Raw genomic sequence first — 19,696 nt, 5'->3', positions numbered from 1 at the left:
TAGATAGATAATAGATAGATAGATAGATAGATAGATAATAGATAGATAGATAGATAGATAGATAGATAATAGATAGATAGATAGATAGATAGATAGATAGATAGATAATAGATAGATAGATAATAGATAGATAGATAGATAGATAGATAGATAGATAGATAATAGATAGATAGATAATAGATAGATAGATAGATAGATAATAGATAGATAGATAATAGATAGATAGATAGATAGATAGATAGATAATAGATAGATAGATAGATAATAGATAGATAATAGATAGATAATAGATAGATAGATAGATAATAGATAGATAGATAGATAATAGATAGATAGATAGATAGATAGATAGATAATAGATAGATAATAGATAGATAGATAGATAGATAGATAGATAGATAATAGATAGATAGATAGATAGATAGATAGATAATAGATAGATAATAGATAGATAGATAATAGATAGATAGATAGATAGATAGATAGATAGATAATAGATAGATAGATAATAGATAGATAGATAGATAATAGATAGATAATAGATAGATAGATAGATAGATAGATAGATAGATAGATAGATAGATAGATAAATAGATAGATAGATAATAGATAGATAGATAATAGATGATAGATGATAGATAGATAGATAGATAGATAGATAGATAGATAGATAGATAGATAATAGATAATAGATAGATAGATAGATAATAGATAGATAGATAGATAGATAGATAATAGATAGATAGATAGATAGATAGATAGATAGATAGATAGATAATAGATAGATAGATAGATAGATAGATAGATAGATAGATAATAGATAGATAGATAGATAGATAGATAGATAATAGATAGATAGATAGATAGATAATAGATAGATAGATAGATAGATAGATAATAGATAGATAGATAGATAGATAGATAGATAGATAGATAGATAATAGATAGATAGATAGATAGATAGATAGATAGATAGATAATAGATAGATAGATAATAGATAGATAGATAGATAGATAGATAGATAGATAGATAATAGATAGATAGATAATAGATGATAGATAGATAGATAGATAGATAGATAGATAGATAGATAGATAGATAATAGATAGATAGATAGATAGATAGATAGATAGATAGATAATAGATAGATAGATAGATAGATAGATAGATAGATAGATAGATAGATAATAGATAGATAGATAATAGATAGATAGATAGATAGATAGATAGATAGATAATAGATAGATAGATAATAGATAGATAGATAGATAATAGATAGATAGATAGATAGATAGATAGATAGATAATAGATAGATAGATAGATAGATAGATAGATAGATAGATAGATAATAGATAGATAGATAGATAATAGATAGATAGATAGATAGATAATAGATAGATAGATAATAGATAGATAGATAATAGATAGATAGATAGATAGATAGATAGATAGATAGATAGATAGATAATAGATAGATAGATAGATAATAGATAGATAGATAGACAATAGATAGATAGATAGATAGATAATAGATAGACAATAGATAGATAGATAGATAGATAGATAGATAGATAGATAGATAGATAGATAGATAGATAGATAACTTTTCTTTCCAGATTTTATATTTGTTGGTTACATTTAGGAAAGGTTAATCTTCTGTCAGTTGTTCTGCCATGCATGTCCCGTTGGGGAACGATTCCTTCACTTCCTGTCCCAGGGACACACTGGGATGTGAAAGTCGCCCTATTTCTTTCTATGAAATGAAGGTCTAAATCATCAGCTCCGTCTAGTGGCCAAAAGTGCAGTACAGTTTTTCTCACTGAAATATTTCAGAAAACTATACCGCATATCGACCACTAAACGAAGTTGATGATACGGGCATTAATCTCTTAGAAAAATTACGGGACATCATGTGCTCAACTGGCACAAAAAAAAAAAAACTCCTTAAAGAACGTTTGGCTACATTACAGATTAAATCATGCGCACAGCAAAGCAGTCATGCTACCCTACAGATTACCAGTTTTCACTATAACGAGGCACTTTCTGTCCTGACTGATTTCTTTCCTCCTCATACAAAGCATTCATTAATTCAAAGTATATGTAAAGTCTAAATGTTTCATTCTAGTTTTGGATAGAGTGGGGTAGAGTTAGACCCTCTGCATATATAAAAGTTTTTGAGACTAGTTTTGGAATACGCCAACAGATGGCAGCACGAGGCTGCACGCACCATCACAGGGAGCACCGACCTGCATAAGTCAGTACGCCAAAAGACATGGTCCTGTGTACATCGGGAGCTGTGCAACTGGTGCTATTCTGACCACATGCATTATCACGTCGGCTATTTCATCATGGACGGCAAGTTAGAACAAAGAGCAAACGTGAAATTCTGCGTGAGACCGGGCAAATCTGCCGCAGAGAATTTTGACACGATTCGCCCAGTTTACGGTGATGCTGCAATGAGTCGTTCGTGGTGTTCTGAGCGGCACGCGCGCTTCAAGAGCGGAAGAACATCACTAGAAAAGGGGAGATCAGGAAGACCTTCAGCGAGCTCAACCCCCAAAAATGCCCTCTTCCTGAAGATGAAGATCCAGCTCAAAGGTCGCCATTTTGACAACATCGTGGAGATCCAACAATTTGCCCGGTTTCACGAAGAATTTCACGTTTGTTGTTAATGAGCATTCAGAATAGCACCAGTTGCACAGCTCCCGATATACACAGGACGATGTCTTTTGGCGCACAACTTTTGAAGGTCAGTGCTTCCTGTGGCTGTGTGTGCAGCCTTGTGCTACCATCTGTTGGTGGGTTACAAAACTATTCTCGAAAAGTTTGATACCACCTCATATACTATATATATATAATTTTTTTTTTAGCTGTGCCCCTACGAAGGTCCAACCCCCCCCCCCCCCCCCTCCACATTTGTCCTGCGCCCACTGTCACCGATACAGGAAGTGATTGGAGGAGCCCGAACAATCCAGCTGCATGGGTGCTGCAATGGCAGAACACCGGTTGGTGCCGTAAACTCAAACTGCCATCAAAGCAGAATAAAGTGGTGGCGCAACAAGGGTATGCAAAACACGGGGAAACGTATTGCTGCAAACGTTTGATGTGACATTTCAGGGCCACAAAAAGACCTCTTTTATTATGGCAATAGTGATAACATTGCCAACAGGTTTAAATAGTCCATATTGACCAATCACAACCCCATATCCCTAAAACACACCCACACCGAATGTCAAAAAAAAAAAAAAGGAACGGAAAACACTAAATTTTGGATTTGTTAGCAGAAAGAGTGGTGAGGGTGAAGAGAAGAGAAGGAAAGAGAAGGGAATGCAAGGGAAGAGTAGGGGAGAGGAGAGGAGAGAGGAAGGGAAGGGAATGCAAGGGAAGAGTATGAAAGTGGAGAGAGGAAGGGAAGGAAAGAGAAGAGAAAAAAAGAGAAGAGAAGAGAAGGGAAGAGTAGAGAAGGGAAGGGAAGGGGGGAAGAGAAGAGAAGGGTAGGGTAGAGTAGAGTAGAGTAGGGAAGGGAAGAGAAGAGAAGGGAAGAGAAGGCAATGGAAGAGGAGGGAGGAGAGGAGGGGAAGGGAAAGGAATGGAAGAGAAGAGAAGGGAAGAGTAGAGTAGAGTAAAGTAGAGAAGGGAAGGGGTGAAGAGAAGAGTAGAGTATAAGAGTAGAGTATAAGAGTAGAGTATAGAGTAGAGTAGAGTAGAGTAGAGTAGAGTAGGGAAGGGAAGAGAAGGGAAGAGAAGGGAAGAGAAGAGAAGGGAAGAGAAGGGAAGAGAAGGGAAGAGAAGAGAAGAGAAGAGAAGGGAAGAGAAGGGAATGGAAGAGGAGGGAGGAGAGGAGGGGAAGGGAAAGGAATGGAAGAGAAGAGAAGAGAAGGGGAGAGAAGGGAAAGGAAGAGTAGAGTAGGGTAGAGAAGGGAAGGGTAGAGTAGAGTTTAGAAGGGAAGGGTAGAGTAGAGTAGAGTAGGGTAGGGAAGAGTAGAGTAGAGTAGAGTAGGGAAGGGAAGAGAAGAGGAGGGGAAGGGAAAGGAATGGAAGAGAAGGGAAGGGAAGGGTAGAGTAGAGTAGAGAAGGGAAGAGAAGAGAAGGGAAGAGAAGAGAAGGGAAGGGAAGGGAATGGAAGGGAAGAGAAGGGAATGGAAGAGGAGGGAGGAGAGAGGAGGGGAAGGGAATGGAAGAGAAGAGAATAGAAGGGAAAGGAAGAGTAGAGTAGGGTAGGGTAGGGAAGGGAAGGGTAGAGTAGAGTTTAGAAGGGAAGGGTAGAGTAGAGTAGAGTAGAGTAGGGTAGGGAAGAGTAGAGTAGAGTAGGGAAGGGTAGGGTAGGGTAGGGAAGGGAAAGGAAGAGAAGAGAAGGGAAGGGAAGAGAAGAGAAGAGGAGGGAGGAGAGAGGAGGGGAAGGGAAAGGAATGGAAGAGAAGGGAAGAGAAGGGGAGAGAAGGGAAGGGTAGAGTAGAGTAGAGAAGGGAAAGGAAGAGTAGAGTAGAGAAGGGAAGAGTAGAGTAGAGTAGAGTAGGAAAGGAAGAGTAGAGTAGAGAAGGGAAGAGTAGAGTAGGGAGGAGAGAGGAGAGGAGGGGAAGGGAAAGGAATGGAAGAGAAGGGAAGAGAAGGGGAGAGAAGGGAAGGGAACGGTAGAGTAGAGTAGAGAAGGGAAAGGAAGAATAGAGTAGAGAAGGGAAGAGTAGAGTAGAGTAGAGAAGGGAAGGGTAGAGTAGAGTAGAGAAGGGAAAGGAAGAGTAGAGAAGGGAAGAGTAGAGTAGGGAGGAGAGAGGAGAGGAGGGGAAGGGAAAGGAATGGAATAGAAGGGAAGAGAAGGGGAGAGAAGGGAAGGGAAGGGTAGAGTAGAGAAGGGAAAGGAAGAGTAGAGTAGAGAAGGGAAGAGTAGAGTAAGGAAGGGGAGAAGGAAAGAGAAGGGAAGGGAGGGGAGGGAAGGGGAGGGGAAGGGAAGGGAAGAGAAGAGAAGGGAAGGGAAAGGAAGGGACTCCCCCCAGTGGGACACAGACACCAATAAATAAAATCTACCCGCTTTAAATTCCAAGCACATTACAGTAGGAATCATTCCATCCTGCCAGGGTAGCGTTACTATACACAGCCTGGTGGGGGCTTTAGCCCTTCCCTGCTCCATCCACAACTAAAGCAAAAAGGTATTGGTTCTAGATACATTGTAATCATTATACTGACGTTATTCTAGATACTCTTCCTTGTGCGCCGTACTGCATTGGCTAGTTATAAATTGGGGTGGTTGCCATCTTTTTGTATACTCTATATACCCCAAGGGTCATCTCAGAATCACCATTTATGATGCCGGCATTTATTATGCATTAGGCGCAGTATGCTCACATTTTCCACAAATAAAAGTACTTGCTTTAAACTCCAGGCACATTGTTGTACGAATTCTTCGATCCTGCTAAGGCGACAACACTACAAACAGACATTCAGATCTCCAATAGTCGACATTCGGAAATGTTAATAACCACAGAATATAAATGGATGTAACTTACTTGCAAGAGAAGAGCGACTACTGGGCTCAGGAATCCCGGCCTCCAGGGTCGGTGCAGAAGACGATTCTCTGGGCATCTCTAGGATGGATAGCGCTTTAGACTCAGATTCTGCCAACAAAGATTAAAATATTCCGTTCAAGTTAAACTTCCAACGAAATGCTAAATTAACGCATGAAAGTGATTACAGCAAAGCGGTTTTACTTGACCGACGGATAGGAATTTCTGTCCATCCAGTCCTGAGATTTACACAGCACAGCCCTGTCTGACAGGACAGGAGACCTGTTTTTGTTCTGCTGCAGGAAACAGCAGGCACAGGTCTTGCCCCACCCCCAGCCTGTGACTGGACAGTTAAAGGAGAAGCAGCACAGTGATGAGCTCAGTGTGCAACTGTGACCATAAAAGGGTTTATCGCGCGTGCGTGGGATACTGCAGGGCTTGCGGGGGGAAGCAGCGGATCATATACCCGGAATAGAGCGGCCAGGGCTTCATTTGCCCACAGTTAAAATGGCTGCATACAGGAAAAGGTAAGAAAAAAAGGTGGATTTTTTTTACCTGAAAATAGCAGATTACTAAAAAAAAAAAAACTTCCTAAACAGGATCTTTGTTATTTTTAAAGCATAAAGTTTTATTTTTCAAATTAGGAAGCTTTGCCGGCAGTTCCTCTTTAAATAGTGAGGAGGTTTCACCTCTTCCCAACCGTGCCATAGCAAAAAGTGCCAGTTCTGGGGGGGGGGGTATATACCGTAGATTTCCTCCTAGAACCATGCCCCCCCACCCCACGCACCCCTTGGGGCTCGTGTCCGGCATGCAATGTGATTGCTGTGTCCTTTGGTCACAGATCATGGTAAAGGGCCAATTAGAGTAGCCTTTTACCATGTGATCAGATGTGTCTAATCACAGCTGATCACATAGTAAACAGACTTGCCGGTTATCGGCAGTCCTTTCTAGTAACAGACAATTCTGACAGGGGACACTTACACTGATAATCAGGGATATCAGTGCAGACCCATCAGTGCCCATCAGTGCCCATCAGTGCCATCTATTAGTGCCCATCATTCAAAATTTTGGGTCTTTTTTTTGTTTGTTAAGCAAAAAATAAAAACCTGAGTGGTGATTAAATATCACTAAAAGAAAGCTCCGTCTGTCTCAAAACAATGATACAAATTTCATATAGGTACAGCGTTGCATGACCGCGTAATTGTCAAAGTGCAACAGCAATGAAAGGTGAAAATTGGCCTGGGCAGGCAGGGGGTGAAAGTGCCCCGTACTGAAGTGGTTAAAGAGTGCAGGGGTAAGTAGCACAGAGTTCTGGAGTAAATAAGAGTTTAGAGGTCATTAGTATGTAACACAGAGTGCAGGGGTCAGCAGTATGTAACACGGAGTGAAAGGGCCTGTACTTTGTAATGCAGACTATGTCATACAGCATGCAGGGGTCAGCAGTATGTAACACAGAGTGAAAGGGCCTGTACTTTGTAATGCAGACTATGTCATACAGCATGCAGGGGTCAGCAGTATGTAACACGGAGTGAAAGGGCCAGTAGTTTGTAATGCAGACTATGTCATACAGCATGCAGGGGTCAGCAGTATGTAACACGGAGTGAAAGGGCCAGTAGTTTGTAATGCAGACTAGGTCATACAGCATGCAGGGGTCAGCAGTATGTAACACGGAGTGAAAGGGCCAGTAGTTTGTAATGCAGACTACGTCATACAGCATGCAGGGGTCAGCAGTATGTAACACGGAATTAAAGGGCCTGTAGCTTATAATGCAGACTATGTCATACAACATGCAGGGGTCAATAGTACGTACAACGGAGTAAAAGGGCCAGCAGTTTGTTATGCAGACTATGTCATACAGCATGCAGGGGTCAGCAGTATGTAACACGGAGTGAAAGGGCCAGTAGTTTGTAATGCAGACTATGTCATACAGAATGCAGGGGTCAGCAGTATGTAACACAGAGTGAAAGGGCCAGTAGTTTGTAATGCAGACTATGTCATACAGAATGCAGGGGTCAGTAGTATGTAACACAGAGTGAAAGGGCCAGTAGTATGTAATGCAGACTATGTCATACAGAATGCAGGGGTCAGCAGTATGTAACACAGAGTGAAAGGGCCAGTAGTTTGTAATGCAGACTATGTCATACAGCATGCAGGGGTCAGCAGTATGTAACACGGAGTGAAAGGGCAAGTAGTTTGTAATGCAGACTGTGGAGGGTGGCAGTAGTATGTAATGCAGAGTGCAGGGGTCAGAAGTTTGTAAAGCAGAGAGCAGGAATCAGTAGTACGTAATGCAGGGTCCGAGTGGTCAGTAGTAACGAAGAGTTCAGAATATAGGTTAAGAAAAGAGTGCAGGAGTAGGAAGTAAGCCAGAAATAATACAGGGGTCAGAGCTAGGTAGCACAGAGTTTTTAGGTCATTAGTAACGGAGAGAGTGCAGGGATCAGAAGTAGCATAGAGTGCAAGGGTCAGTAGTATTTAACAAAGAGTGCAGGGGTCAGTAGTAGGCAACGAAGAGTGCAGGGGTCAGTAGTAGGCAACGAAGAGTGCAGGGGTCAGTAGTATGTAACGAAGAGTGCAGGGGTCAGTAGTAGGCAACGAAGAGTGCAGGGGTCAGTAGTAGGTAACAAAGAGTGCAGGGGTCAGCACTAGGTAATGCAGAGTAGGGGGGTCAGTAGTAAGTAAAGTACAGTCTATTGGCCAATAGTAAGTAATGAAGATCTCAGAAGTAAGGAGAAAGTAACCCAGACTTCTGAAAGAAGTAAACCAGAGTGCAGGGGTAAGGAGTAAGCAACACAGAATGCAGAGGTCTGTAGTATTGGGGGGGGGGGGTTGTGCATGTTGTTTTATTGAATCTCTAAAGCCACTGGGGTGCCGCCAGGGGCGTATTTACTGCAAGGCAAACAAGGCGTTTGCCTTGGGCGGCATATTTTCGGGGGGTGACGAAAGAAGGAACACTGAATGTCCTGCCTGCCCTGTGCTCTGCCTTCAGCCACCGGTTCCTGTGTGGTGACGTCGTGCCGGTAACCGGGAGTGAATGGCGCTGTGCATGAGGAGGCTCCGAGGGGCACCGGGGCTGGACAGCAGGGGGAAGAGAGGAGTGAGCCGGGTGAGTGATACAAGCGGCACTGATGGGGCAGAGGGCTGTCGGTGGGAATGAAGACATCTAATATGGCTTTCTTTCTGGAGAGCTGTAATGGTGAGTCTCTCTCTTTCTCTGCTGGACTTTTTGTGTTGCCTAGGGTAGCACAAAACCCAAATGCACCGCTGGGTGTGGCTGTCTTTTGCAGTCAAGTTCACAAGGGCAGCATGGACGAGCTCCATCCTGCCTGCACCCACATATCGGCATACATAGCAAGCTTGAGGGAAGCAACCTTCCTGAAAAATGTTTGCTCGTATGAAGTAGCAGAGCCTTTGTGAGGTCCATGTAGGCCTCACATTCTCGGAAGCACAGGCCTCCACAACGAGTAAAAGAAATAAACGGCTTATATGCGTTTCCCTTCTGTAGAAGCTGAATTCTGTAACATCTCATTCTCAAAATTCAAATTAAAGTCAGATTGGAGCTCACCTGCGTCTTTCTGTTCTCCCAGCTTGTCCAGGATGTTGAACGTTATGTCCAGGTATTCCCTCTGTATTGCGCTGACCGCGATCTTTCTTTGCTTTCTCTGCCTGGGGACAATTTGTATCTTAAACTCAGATTCTTCTGTTTCTTCCTTCTGCTCAGCATTCTGCTCCGGGTCAGATTCTGCGCTAGCATCCGGCTTATCGCTCTCTATCTGGTTTTCGCCTTCTTCTGGCAAATTCAGGTGAACGCTTTTTACGGGGGAATTGGCTTCCTCCACGGCGTCCTCTGTGGCGTCCTCAAAGCTGTCATCCACCGACATGCCGGTGAGTGCGCAGGACTTGCGCAGCTGGTCTCGCTTCTGCTTAAGAGTCAGCGGGCTCCCACTGGAGGCCTCCTGAGAGTCTCCTGGCTTCTCCAACTCTTCAAAGTCTTTTTGATCTTGTAGAGCTCGGGAAGGGAAATCATCGGCTTCCAAAGAAGGATTATAGCTGAAATCCCTGACAGTAAAGGTTTTAGAACAGTCTTCTACACTTACTTGTACCAGGGGCATCATGCTAAGGCTAAGTACTGAGGCACTGATGGGAGTTGAAGAAGCTGAGATTGCTATAGTCTCACTGTTCAGGAGCTGGAACTCCTCATCATCGCTTTCTACAATTCTCAAGGGAGGCAGAGGCTCAAAGACCAAAGAGTCGCTGTCGGAGGTGGATAAAATGGACTGTTTCTCTGGCCCCGATGTTGAATCCGAAGACAAATCAATGAGGTCCAAGTCTTCTCTTGGTGAAGGTGGTTTTCCTGGAGAGTCCACCTTGACCTCAAATGTCTCCATGCAGCTGAACCTCACCTCTGGTATGACGGGTCTTCTGACTTCCTGGCAGCTCTCTCTTTGTGATATGTTCTCATTGGTGTTTACATTATCAGGTTTTGAGGATGAGTTCTGCCTCGAACGTCCGTAGTCGTTCATTTTCTGGGTATTGGAGTGGCTGATGTCACAGCGGTCAATGCAAGACTTCCGGCGATGCTCGTCAAGAGTGAACAACAAAGAGTCTGTGTTGCCAATGTCCAGGGACTTTTGTTTTAGGGACCGTAACCTTTTCTTCTGGTTGGTGTCTTCTCTCACGCAACGTAGAATGCTGTCCCCAGATTCCCTGTATTCAGCCAGTTCAATCTCACCTAGAAGTAAAGCAGAAGAATAAGAAGCCTTCATGACTCCTCCATCTCCTATGAAATGAAGATGTCTTTTGCTTTTCTGCTATAAAATGGACAATTTAGCAGAAATGGACTTCCAGGACGCATGAACAATTATGAAACCCCCCCCCCCCCAACAATTAATACTGTACATGTCCTGGAGGAAAAGGCATAACTATAACCGTCAAAGGGCCCTTCCCAATGATCCCGGGATCTTTACAGAATTTCCCCTTACATCAGAGTTCACAGAGTTCCCCCCTTACATCAGAGTCCACAGAGTCCCCCCTTACATCAGAGTCCACAGAGTTCCACCTTACATCAGAGTCCACAGAGTTCCCCTCTTACATCAGAGTCCACAGAGTTCCCCCTTACATCAGAGTCCACAGAGCTCCCCCTTACATCAAAGTCCCCATCATTCCCATAGCCCCCTTAACATCAAGGTTCCCCTTTAGAGTACATCAGACCCTGATGTAAAAGGGAACTCTGCAGACCCTGATGTAAAGAGGAACACAGTGGACCCTGATGTAAAGGGGAATGCTGCAGACTCTGGTGTAAAGGGGAACTCTGATGTAAGAGATTCTCTTGTCTCCAGAGCCCCGCTTACATCAGAGTTCGCAGAGTTTCTCTTTACTTCAGAGTCTGCAAAGTTTCCCCTTGCCATGTAAGGGTGAACTTTGCTGACCCTGATTTAAGGGGGAATGCTGGGAACTTGGATGTTTTTTGTCCTAAAATGACTTCTAACAGAAGAAAATACCCTGCGCTGGGATCTACAGCCAATGAAGAAATACTATAGGCAAAGTCAACAGTTCAATACAGTTCTTAAAATGATGGGTGGAAACCATTGTGAAAGGCAATTTTCGTGAAGAAAGATGGCTTCCTTTTCAATCATCCCAATGAAGAACGCTAAAGGTAGCCTCTAGTAGACATCCTTTAACCGAAATTGGCTTAAAACGGATAAAAACAGCTTGCACTTAGATCCACAGCTAATGAACAATCATAGGAAAGTCAACACGTTGATACATTTCTAAAATTATAGCTGGAAACCATTGCGAAGGACAATTTTCATAAAGAAAGATGGCTTCTGTTCTAGTTCTCCCAATGAGGAACACTGAAGGAAGCCTCTAGTAGGCATCTTATTAACCTAAAATGGCTTGTGATGGAGGAACACCTGCTTGGACCTACAGCTGATGAACAAACAACCCATCAATATATTTCTGAAAGGATGGGTGGAAACCAGTAAACGCAAAATCGGGAGAAGATACCACTAAAAACAAAACAAAAAAGAACGTCAGAACTTATAAAAAACTTTTTCCATTTCCTTCTCCCTCAGTGACTCGTTTCCAGGTGAAATGAACGGAGGAAGTCCCAGATTTGAATGGAGAGGACTGGGACGACATGTGGACCTCTCCATTTTCTCATCTGGTATCCTCTTGAGATAGATTTCAGATTTGTACCCAGGATTTATTATGCTCCTTCTAAACTGGCTCAAATCTAACTGCAGGTGTCTGCGGAGTGCTGGCGCTGCTCAAACTCCCCGTCCACCTTTGGACCCATCTTTTGGAAGTGTCCTGTAGTTCAGAATTTCTGGAAAGAATTGCCGCATTGTATTACTGAGATCACATCTGTACCATTACCTTTTTCCTCTCTCTCATTATTGAGGGACCTTTCATTCAATACCTTTGCCTGTGTCAGTTTGTTTCCCCCCTTTTTTATTTTCACTAATTTATTTATACTTATTTTATTTTTATTGAATGTTTTCCCTTTTTTATTTATTCTTTTATTTCATTTTATTTCATTTATATTTTTATTTTTCTGTTTATTTTCAAATTTTTCCATCTTTTTTGCTCTGCAGCCTCTGTTCTAGTTTCCCCTTTTTCGAGTTCATTTACATTTACTTTTTCTATTTTCTCTTTTTTTTCCCCCTTTTTGTTTATCCAGCTCTGAACTTTATTTGTTCTCTTTTTTCTTCTAGCTCAAAAGGTTGTATTTCCTTTCCCGTCTTTTTCACACTGTTTTTTTAGGTTTACATTTTTTTAAACAATATACCTGGATTCTCCTTGCTTTCCTTCTTTCCTTTTTTTTGTCGGGAGCTCACTGGCTCCATCACACACTCAGCTTCTGCCTAGGCTGCCCACTGGCCTATCCGGCGCCGGCATCATGCATCTCCATGATACCGGCGGCAAACCTGTTGACTAGTAGGTCCCGGGGCGCATACGCACAGAGGAACACGCCTGCCCGACACCTGCATCATATATTTCCATGACACCAGTGATCGGCTTGGTAGAGTTGATGGGCCCGTGGTGCGCATGTGCCTAACGGGACAAGCCTGCCAAGCACCTGCATCATATGTGACCATGACACTGGTGATCGGCTTGGTAGAGTTGATGGGCCAGTGGTGCGCATGCGCCTAACGGGACAAGCCTGCCAAGCACCTGCATCATACGTGACCATGACACTGGTGATCGGCTTGGTAGAGTTGATGGGACAGTGGTGCACGTGCGCCTAACGGGACAAGCCTGCCAAGCACCTGCATCATACGTGACCATGACACTGCTGATCGGCTTGGTAGAGTTGATGGGACAGTGGTGCACGTGCGCCCAACGGGACAAGCCTGCCAAGCACCTGCATCATACGTGACCATGACACTGGTGATTGGCTTGGTAGAGTTGATGGGCCTGAGGTGCGCATGCGCCCAACAGGACAAGCCTGCCAAGCACCTGCGTCATATGTGACCATGACACTGGTGATCGACTTGGTAGAAATGATGGGCCTGCGGTGCGCATGCGCCCAACAGGACAATGCCTGCCAAGCACGTGCATCATACATGACCATGAAACTGGTGATCGGCTTGATAGAGTTGATGGGCTGCGTTGAAGACATGCGTGTGTACGAAACGCGTAAGCTGGAGCCAATTACACCGGGTGTTAGAGACAATGTTTAATGATTATTCTCTTTTATGGGCCCAATATTTACATCTGGAGGAACGTTATAGACACCTATTTCTTTGTGTGGCCCACGGTGGCTTTGATATCCCGTACTGCCATTGTCTTGCCGGTTGGGATAGCCTGGTTGGGGAGGGGGCTTGTTTGGAATGGAATTATGTTGGAATTATTACTCTCTCTGGTAACGGCCCTGCGAGGCTGCTGGTTGTTGTGGGTTTTTTTGTTATTTTTTGTTTTTTATTTTTTTGTTTATTTTTGTTATTTCATTGTCAAGCTGTATGTGTTTACATATGCAAAACTCAATAAAAATAAATATAAAAAAAAAAACATAGGGAGAATATTCAAACTTCATCCAAACCGTACAATGGGCGAAAAGTTAACCCCAGATTCCAGTTCTAACTTGTAGGCCCCAAAGACATCCCAACAGAAAGATAAAGGCAATATTCATACTTCTCTGGGCACTCATCTCCACCGGTTGGTATTTCACGATCTTGCTCCCGCCGATCCTCTTTAATCGGGCAAAGAAGGTCTGCGATTCTTTATTTCCGGCCCCGGTTGGCGTATCGTGGATATCAGACTCGTCAAACACGCTGTCCTCCTCCGCTAAGGTGGTCAAAGCACAAACATTGGAAATGAATAAAACCCAGTGTTGAATCATCTAGAGCAGGGGTCTCCACACCTTCTAAACATAGGGCCAGTTTACTGTCCATCAGACTTTTGGGGGGGCGGAGTGTGGCCATGGGGAGTAGAAATTGTCCCGGCATCAGTGGGAGTAAACAACACATCTTTGGCATTAGGGGGAGGAATAGTGCCCCATCCTTGGTGTCAGTGGGAGGAACAGTGCCTCATCATTGGTGTCAGTGGGAGGAATAGTGCCCCATCATTGGTATCAGTGGGAGGAAGAGTGCCCCATCCTTGGTGTCAGTGGGAGGAATAGTGCCCCATCCTTGTGTCAGTGGGAGGAATAGTGCCCCATCCTTGGTGTCAGTGGCAGGAATAGTGCCCCATCCTTGGTGTAAGTGGGAGGAATAGTGCCCCATCATTGGTGTCTGTGGGAGGAATAGTGCCCCATCATTGGTGTCAGTTTGAGGAATAGTGTCCTATTGTTGGTGTCATTGGGGGGAAATAGTTCCCCATCCTTGGTGTCAGTGGCAGGAATAGTGCCCCATCATTGGTATCAGTGGGAGGAATAGTGCCCCATCATTGGTGTTAGTGGGGGGAAATAGTGCCCCATCATTGGTGTCAGTGGCAGGAATAGTGCCCCATCCTTGGTGTCAGTGGCAGGAATAGTGCCCCATCCTTGGTGTCAGTGGCAGGAATAGTGCCCCATCATTGGTGTCAGTTTGAGGAATAGTGTCCTATTGTTGGTGTCATTGGGGGGAAATAGTTCCCCATCCTTGGTGTCAGTGGGAGGAATAGTGCCCCATCACTGGTATCAGTGGCAGGAATAGTGCCCCATCATTGGTATCAGTGGGAGGAATAGTGCCCCATCATTGGTGTTAGTGGGGGGAAATAGTGCCCCATCATTGGTGTCAGTGGCAGGAATAGTGCCCCATCCTTGGTGTCAGTGGCAGGAATAGTGCCCCATCATTGGTGTCAGTGGGAGGAATAGTGCCCCATCATTGGTGTCAGTGGGAGGAATAGTGCCCCATCATTGGTGTCAGTGGGAGGAATAGTGCCCCATCAATGGTGTCAGTGGGAGGAATAGTGCCCCATCATTGGTGTCAGTGGGAGGAATAGTTCCTCATTCTTGATGTCCGTAGTAGTAATTGTGCCCCATTGTTGGTGGAAGGAAGGAAATAGTGTCTTGTATCAGTGGAAGGAAAAGTGCCCCGAGGGCCAGATAAAGGCAAGCAAAGGGCCACATCAGGCCCCCGGGCCGCAGTTTGGAGACCACTGATCTAGACTACAGAGCTGGCCCCGGAGTATATGGTTTTAGCTTTCACAAGCCACACAGGATGTCCCGCTAGGAAGGTTTCTACATAGAAGAGTTCATAGCACAACAATCATATACTGCAAGTGATCTGGGTATACTATCCACTGCTAACCACACAAACAATGGGCGTTCCTAAAATGGGTAAGACTTCAAATGAAAAAGTTCAAAAAGTCTACAAAGTCCCATGTATATAAAAGTGTATATTTGTCTCTCTCGCTGGCAGCCCCAGACAGGAACAGGTCTCTGAAAGCACAAGGGAGGGAAATACGGGGGTGCCAGCTAAGTGTAGCATAAATAAAACGTTTATTAGTAGAAAACAACCAATTGCAGACTAGAGTGACAATAAGTACAAGTGAGGAAGTGAAGAACAACCACTCTGGAGACGAGCACTCTGGAGACAACTACTCTGGAGAGGAGCACTCTGGAGAGGAGCACTCTGGAGAGGAGCACTCTGGAGACAACTACTCTGGAGAGGAGCACTCTGGAGAGGAGCACTCTGGAGAGGAGCACTCTGGAGACAACTACTCTGGAGACAGGCACTCTGGAGACAGGCACTCTGGAGACAGGCACTCTGGAGACAACTACTCTGGAGACAACTACTCTGGAGACTACTCTGGAGACAGGCACTCTGGAGACAAGCACTCTGGAGACAAGCACTCTGGAGACAAGCACTCCGGTTGCTATGGTAAAGTGTCTCGGAGTGGTGATTCTTCCCTTCCAGGATCGCTTATCTGCAGCCAAATACAGGATGCTAGGATTCGTCCACCTGGAATACCGCACGAAGCGGCTGACAGTGTGCAGTCAGTGGATGGACTACAGAAGAGCCGAGTCCATGGATACCGGAAGTGAAGAACCACCACCTCCGAAACACGTTACCATAGCAACAGGCCCACCCTACAGGTGATGTCACTTCCGCGCTCCAGAGTGGTTGTTTTTTCACTTCTTCACTTGTACTTATTGTCACGCAAGTCTACAATTGGCTGTTTTACACCAATAAACTGTTTATGGTACACTTAGCTGGCGCCCTTTTGTGTCTCGTGTAATAAAGTTGTGGTAAAGGCTAGCTCTTAGTATTCTTTATAATGTTTCCTCCTGTTTCATGACGGTGTATGCAGAGCCCGACTCTCGTTCCTGGGAATGTCTGGAGCAGGGGCGGACTGACAACTCATGGGGCCCCCGGGCAATAGGGGATAATGGGGCCCCTGTGTCCTTGGCCAAAATCAAAAAAGCCTATGAAAAAGGTACCAGGGGCATCTCATGGGGCCCCCTACTGACCCCGGGCCCTCGGGCAGTGACCGAGTTTCCAGATGGTCAGTCCGCCCCTGGTCCGCAGCTGTGAAGGTGAGTGTCTCTCTCACCATGGGGGATGGTGGCTGGTGTATGGGGGGCAGTGGAAGGCTCAGGTGGAGGGCAGGGGTGTTCTTGGTCAATGTCAGGCTCTGTGTGGGGAGGGGGGGGGCGCACGCCAATTTTTGTGTTACCTAGAGCAGCACAAAACCTAAATACACCACTGGTTAGGGATTAACCTCTTAACGCTGACGTAACACAAATATGCGGCCTCACAGGACTGGGCATTTTTCTGTGGGGCCGCATATCTGAGTACCTGTCTTTCTGCTGGAAGCACGCCGCACGGCGCACTCCCAGCACAAAGACCGCGGTGTCACTGAAAGCATCGGGTCCCGTTCTAACAATCAGGACTCAGGGCTCCCGATTCCGGGTCACATGATCGCTGTGATAGCCTCTGATTGGCTGTCACAGCGATCAGTCACTGTACAGCCCGGCCCCCTTGTTTTTTTTTCTCTCTATGAATGGAGGAGAGAGATACATTGTATCATTATATACATTCCATTATACATTGTATCATTATATACATCCTATTATACATTGTATCATTATATACATCCTATTATACATTGTATCATTATATACATCCTATTATACATTGTATCATTATATACATCCTATTATACATTGTATCATTATATACATCCTATTATACATTGTATCATTATATACATTATATCATACGTTGTATCTCTCTAACTCCTGGAAGAGAGAAAACAAAAATGTTTGTAAAAAGAAAAAAAAAAAAAAAAAAGATAAATAAATAAATATTAAAAAAAGAAATATTAAAAAAGAAAAAAAAGAAAGAAAAAATACCTAGATTAAGGTTTGATCTAGTTCAGTGCCAGGGTAAGTGTTTGGGTCAAGGTCAGGGTCAAGGTCAGGGACAATGGTCAGGATTAAAAAAAAAAATTGGTATCAGTGTCAGTTAGTGTTAATGTCAGTGTGTTTTAGGTAAAAAACAAAACAAAATGCGCACTATTGTCTCTGGGCCGCACTCCGGGTACAAACAACAAACAACATCCACATATATGGTATCACTGCGATCGTCAAGAGCTGGAGAATGTATTTTGGATTGTTCTTTGGTGGTAGGTTATGGTAGTAACAAGAAACACACAAATAAATAAAAAAAACTATTTTTTTTACTATTTTGAGCCAGTTTTCCTTTGCTAATAAAAAAAAAAATCAGGAGATATCCATTACCATTTACCACCAAATGAAAGCCCAATTTGTCGTAAAAAAAACGCAGTATAATACAAAGTAGTTGTGATGATATGTGCGGTTTTACTAACACAGGTCAACGTTGCAAAATTGTGCTTAGGCGTTTACATTTGTTTTACCCTCAGGCGTGAAGGGGTTAATAATTAAGAATAATTTAAGTTGGCCCTTACTACCGCTTTAATGCATCAGCTCGTCTATGATGTAATACAAAATCGCAGCACACCCTTCATTGTAGACGTGGCACCAAAATCAGAGAACTATCACCGCCACGACCACGAATGGCGGGGCTCACCTTTTTCCTTTTCGCTGTATCTGCTGATGTTGCTGTTGTCGCTGTACAGCGGCCCGGCGGTGGCATGCGGTTTGCAGCTGTGGTACTGGGCGTTGAGGGTGTTGACGGTTATGTGGATCAGATGCAGAACGATCTTGCTGAGGTCAGCTTCTCTGTACGGGTACTGGAAGACGAGGAAAAGTTATCTTTAATGTGCGGTCATGGCAATGCGGAGCATAGAAATGGCGCCACCCATGTCACGCCGTCAGACACCGACTCCAACCTGTCTTGTTGAAATGGATAATTGGTTCCTGATCCTAAAAGTTACTCTGAATTCCGAAAGATACTATTATCATGTAAAGCTGAGATACATATATACTGTATACTTGTCATTCTCTCCGCGTGGTCCTGAAAATTCTACAGCACAGCCCTGCATGGTGGGGCAGGAGCAGGGGAGGACTGACCATTCGAGCACTCAGGCACTGCCCGAGGGCCTGGGGTCAGAAGGGGGCCCCATGAAATGCCCCTGGTACCTTTTATAGGCTTTTTTGGGTGTGCTTTGAGTGTGGACAAGGACACAGGGGCCCCATGATCCCCTATTGCCTGGGGGTCCCATGAGTTGTCAGTCCGCCCCTGTGCAGGAGACCTGATTTTTTTCTCTGCTGCAGTTCCTGAATACTTACAGGTCTTGTTCCTCCCCCAGCCTGTGATTGGACAGTGAAAGGAGAAGCAGGTCTTGTCCCTCCCCCAGCCTGTGATTAGACAGTGAAAGGAGAAGCAGAAGACTGATGAACCCATCTCTCTGTCCCTCTGCTCTCTCCTGCTGTCAGCAAGCCTCTTGTGAGCACCATGTGTTTGGCTCCTTGTTCGGCTTCTCCCTTCCCTCAGTCTGAGCTCTGCTATACAGTGGCCTGTAAGAGGCTGATATGAGGTCACATCGGAATACTATACTTCTTATATATACATTTAGGAACATATTAATAACTACAGAGATGTTGTTTTCTTTATTTCCTGGTGTTCAGCTTTATATCATTTTTAAAGTGAGATCAACTTTTTTCCGCAGCTACTGAAGAAGCACAAGTCCCGCAATAGCCCATCATTACACTATAAGGAGCTGTCATCGGAAAAAAGAAAACACACAAAATTGATACATTGTTTCCACTCATTTATCCTCAGATAAGGAAGTCCGCTGACGCAGTGTCACACAAGATGATGACCGGCCCTCAGGAAGTGTCACATGCAGACGGATTGGAACATCTCGGTGTCATGGAGTCAGACCGGAGCTGACAGGTGTCTGCAGTGTGAGTGACCCCAAGTCTGCAGAGGAGCCCCTATTACCATAAACATGGAATTCTTTGTATGGGACGTCAGCAGCTTGAAGAGCAGCTGACAGACAATGATCCGAACCAAACCGAGTCCTGTGTCTACATATTCATGAGATTGATGTACAATCACCGCGCTCAGTGTGGCTTCCAGTACAAATGGTGACTTTGCTTGCAAAACCCAAAAGCTTTATAATGGAAATATCCAGTCATTGTTATTTAATTACAGCTAAAATAAGTGGCAATAGAAATGTAAACCAAAATTCCTTCCTTTCCCTTCCATCCTTCCTCTCTCCCTTCCATCCTTCCTCTCTCCCTTCCATCCTTCCTCTCTCCCTTCCATCCTTCCTCTCTCCCTTCCTTTCCCTCTTCTGTCCATGCTTCCTATCTCTCTTCCTTCCTCTCTCCCATCT

At 44.4% G+C, this 19,696-nt stretch overlaps 1 protein-coding gene across 1 annotated transcript in view; it reads right to left on the bottom strand.

Moving 5' to 3' along the window:
- The window catches only part of UNC79 (unc-79 subunit of NALCN channel complex), a gene marked incomplete at its 5' end in the record, with an annotated part of 183,863 nt that overhangs the window by 91,988 nt on the left and 72,179 nt on the right, over positions 1–19,696 (bottom strand). Inside the window, 4 exons of the mRNA XM_089662827.1 lie at positions 5,504–5,611; positions 9,066–10,232; positions 13,640–13,792; positions 17,983–18,145. Coding sequence (XP_089518953.1) covers positions 5,504–5,611; positions 9,066–10,232; positions 13,640–13,792; positions 17,983–18,145 — 1,591 coding nt within the window. The remainder of the gene's footprint in view (positions 1–5,503; positions 5,612–9,065; positions 10,233–13,639; positions 13,793–17,982; positions 18,146–19,696) is intronic.

The sequence above is a fragment of the Staurois parvus genome, unplaced genomic scaffold (assembly GCF_062004578.1).
Source record: "Staurois parvus isolate SC_StPar_1 unplaced genomic scaffold, SC_StPar_1.0 ptg001563l, whole genome shotgun sequence".
Lineage (NCBI taxonomy): Eukaryota > Metazoa > Chordata > Amphibia > Anura > Ranidae > Staurois > Staurois parvus.
The sequence above is the reverse complement of the archived record's forward strand: the minus strand, read 5'-3'. Positions and strand labels throughout refer to the sequence as shown.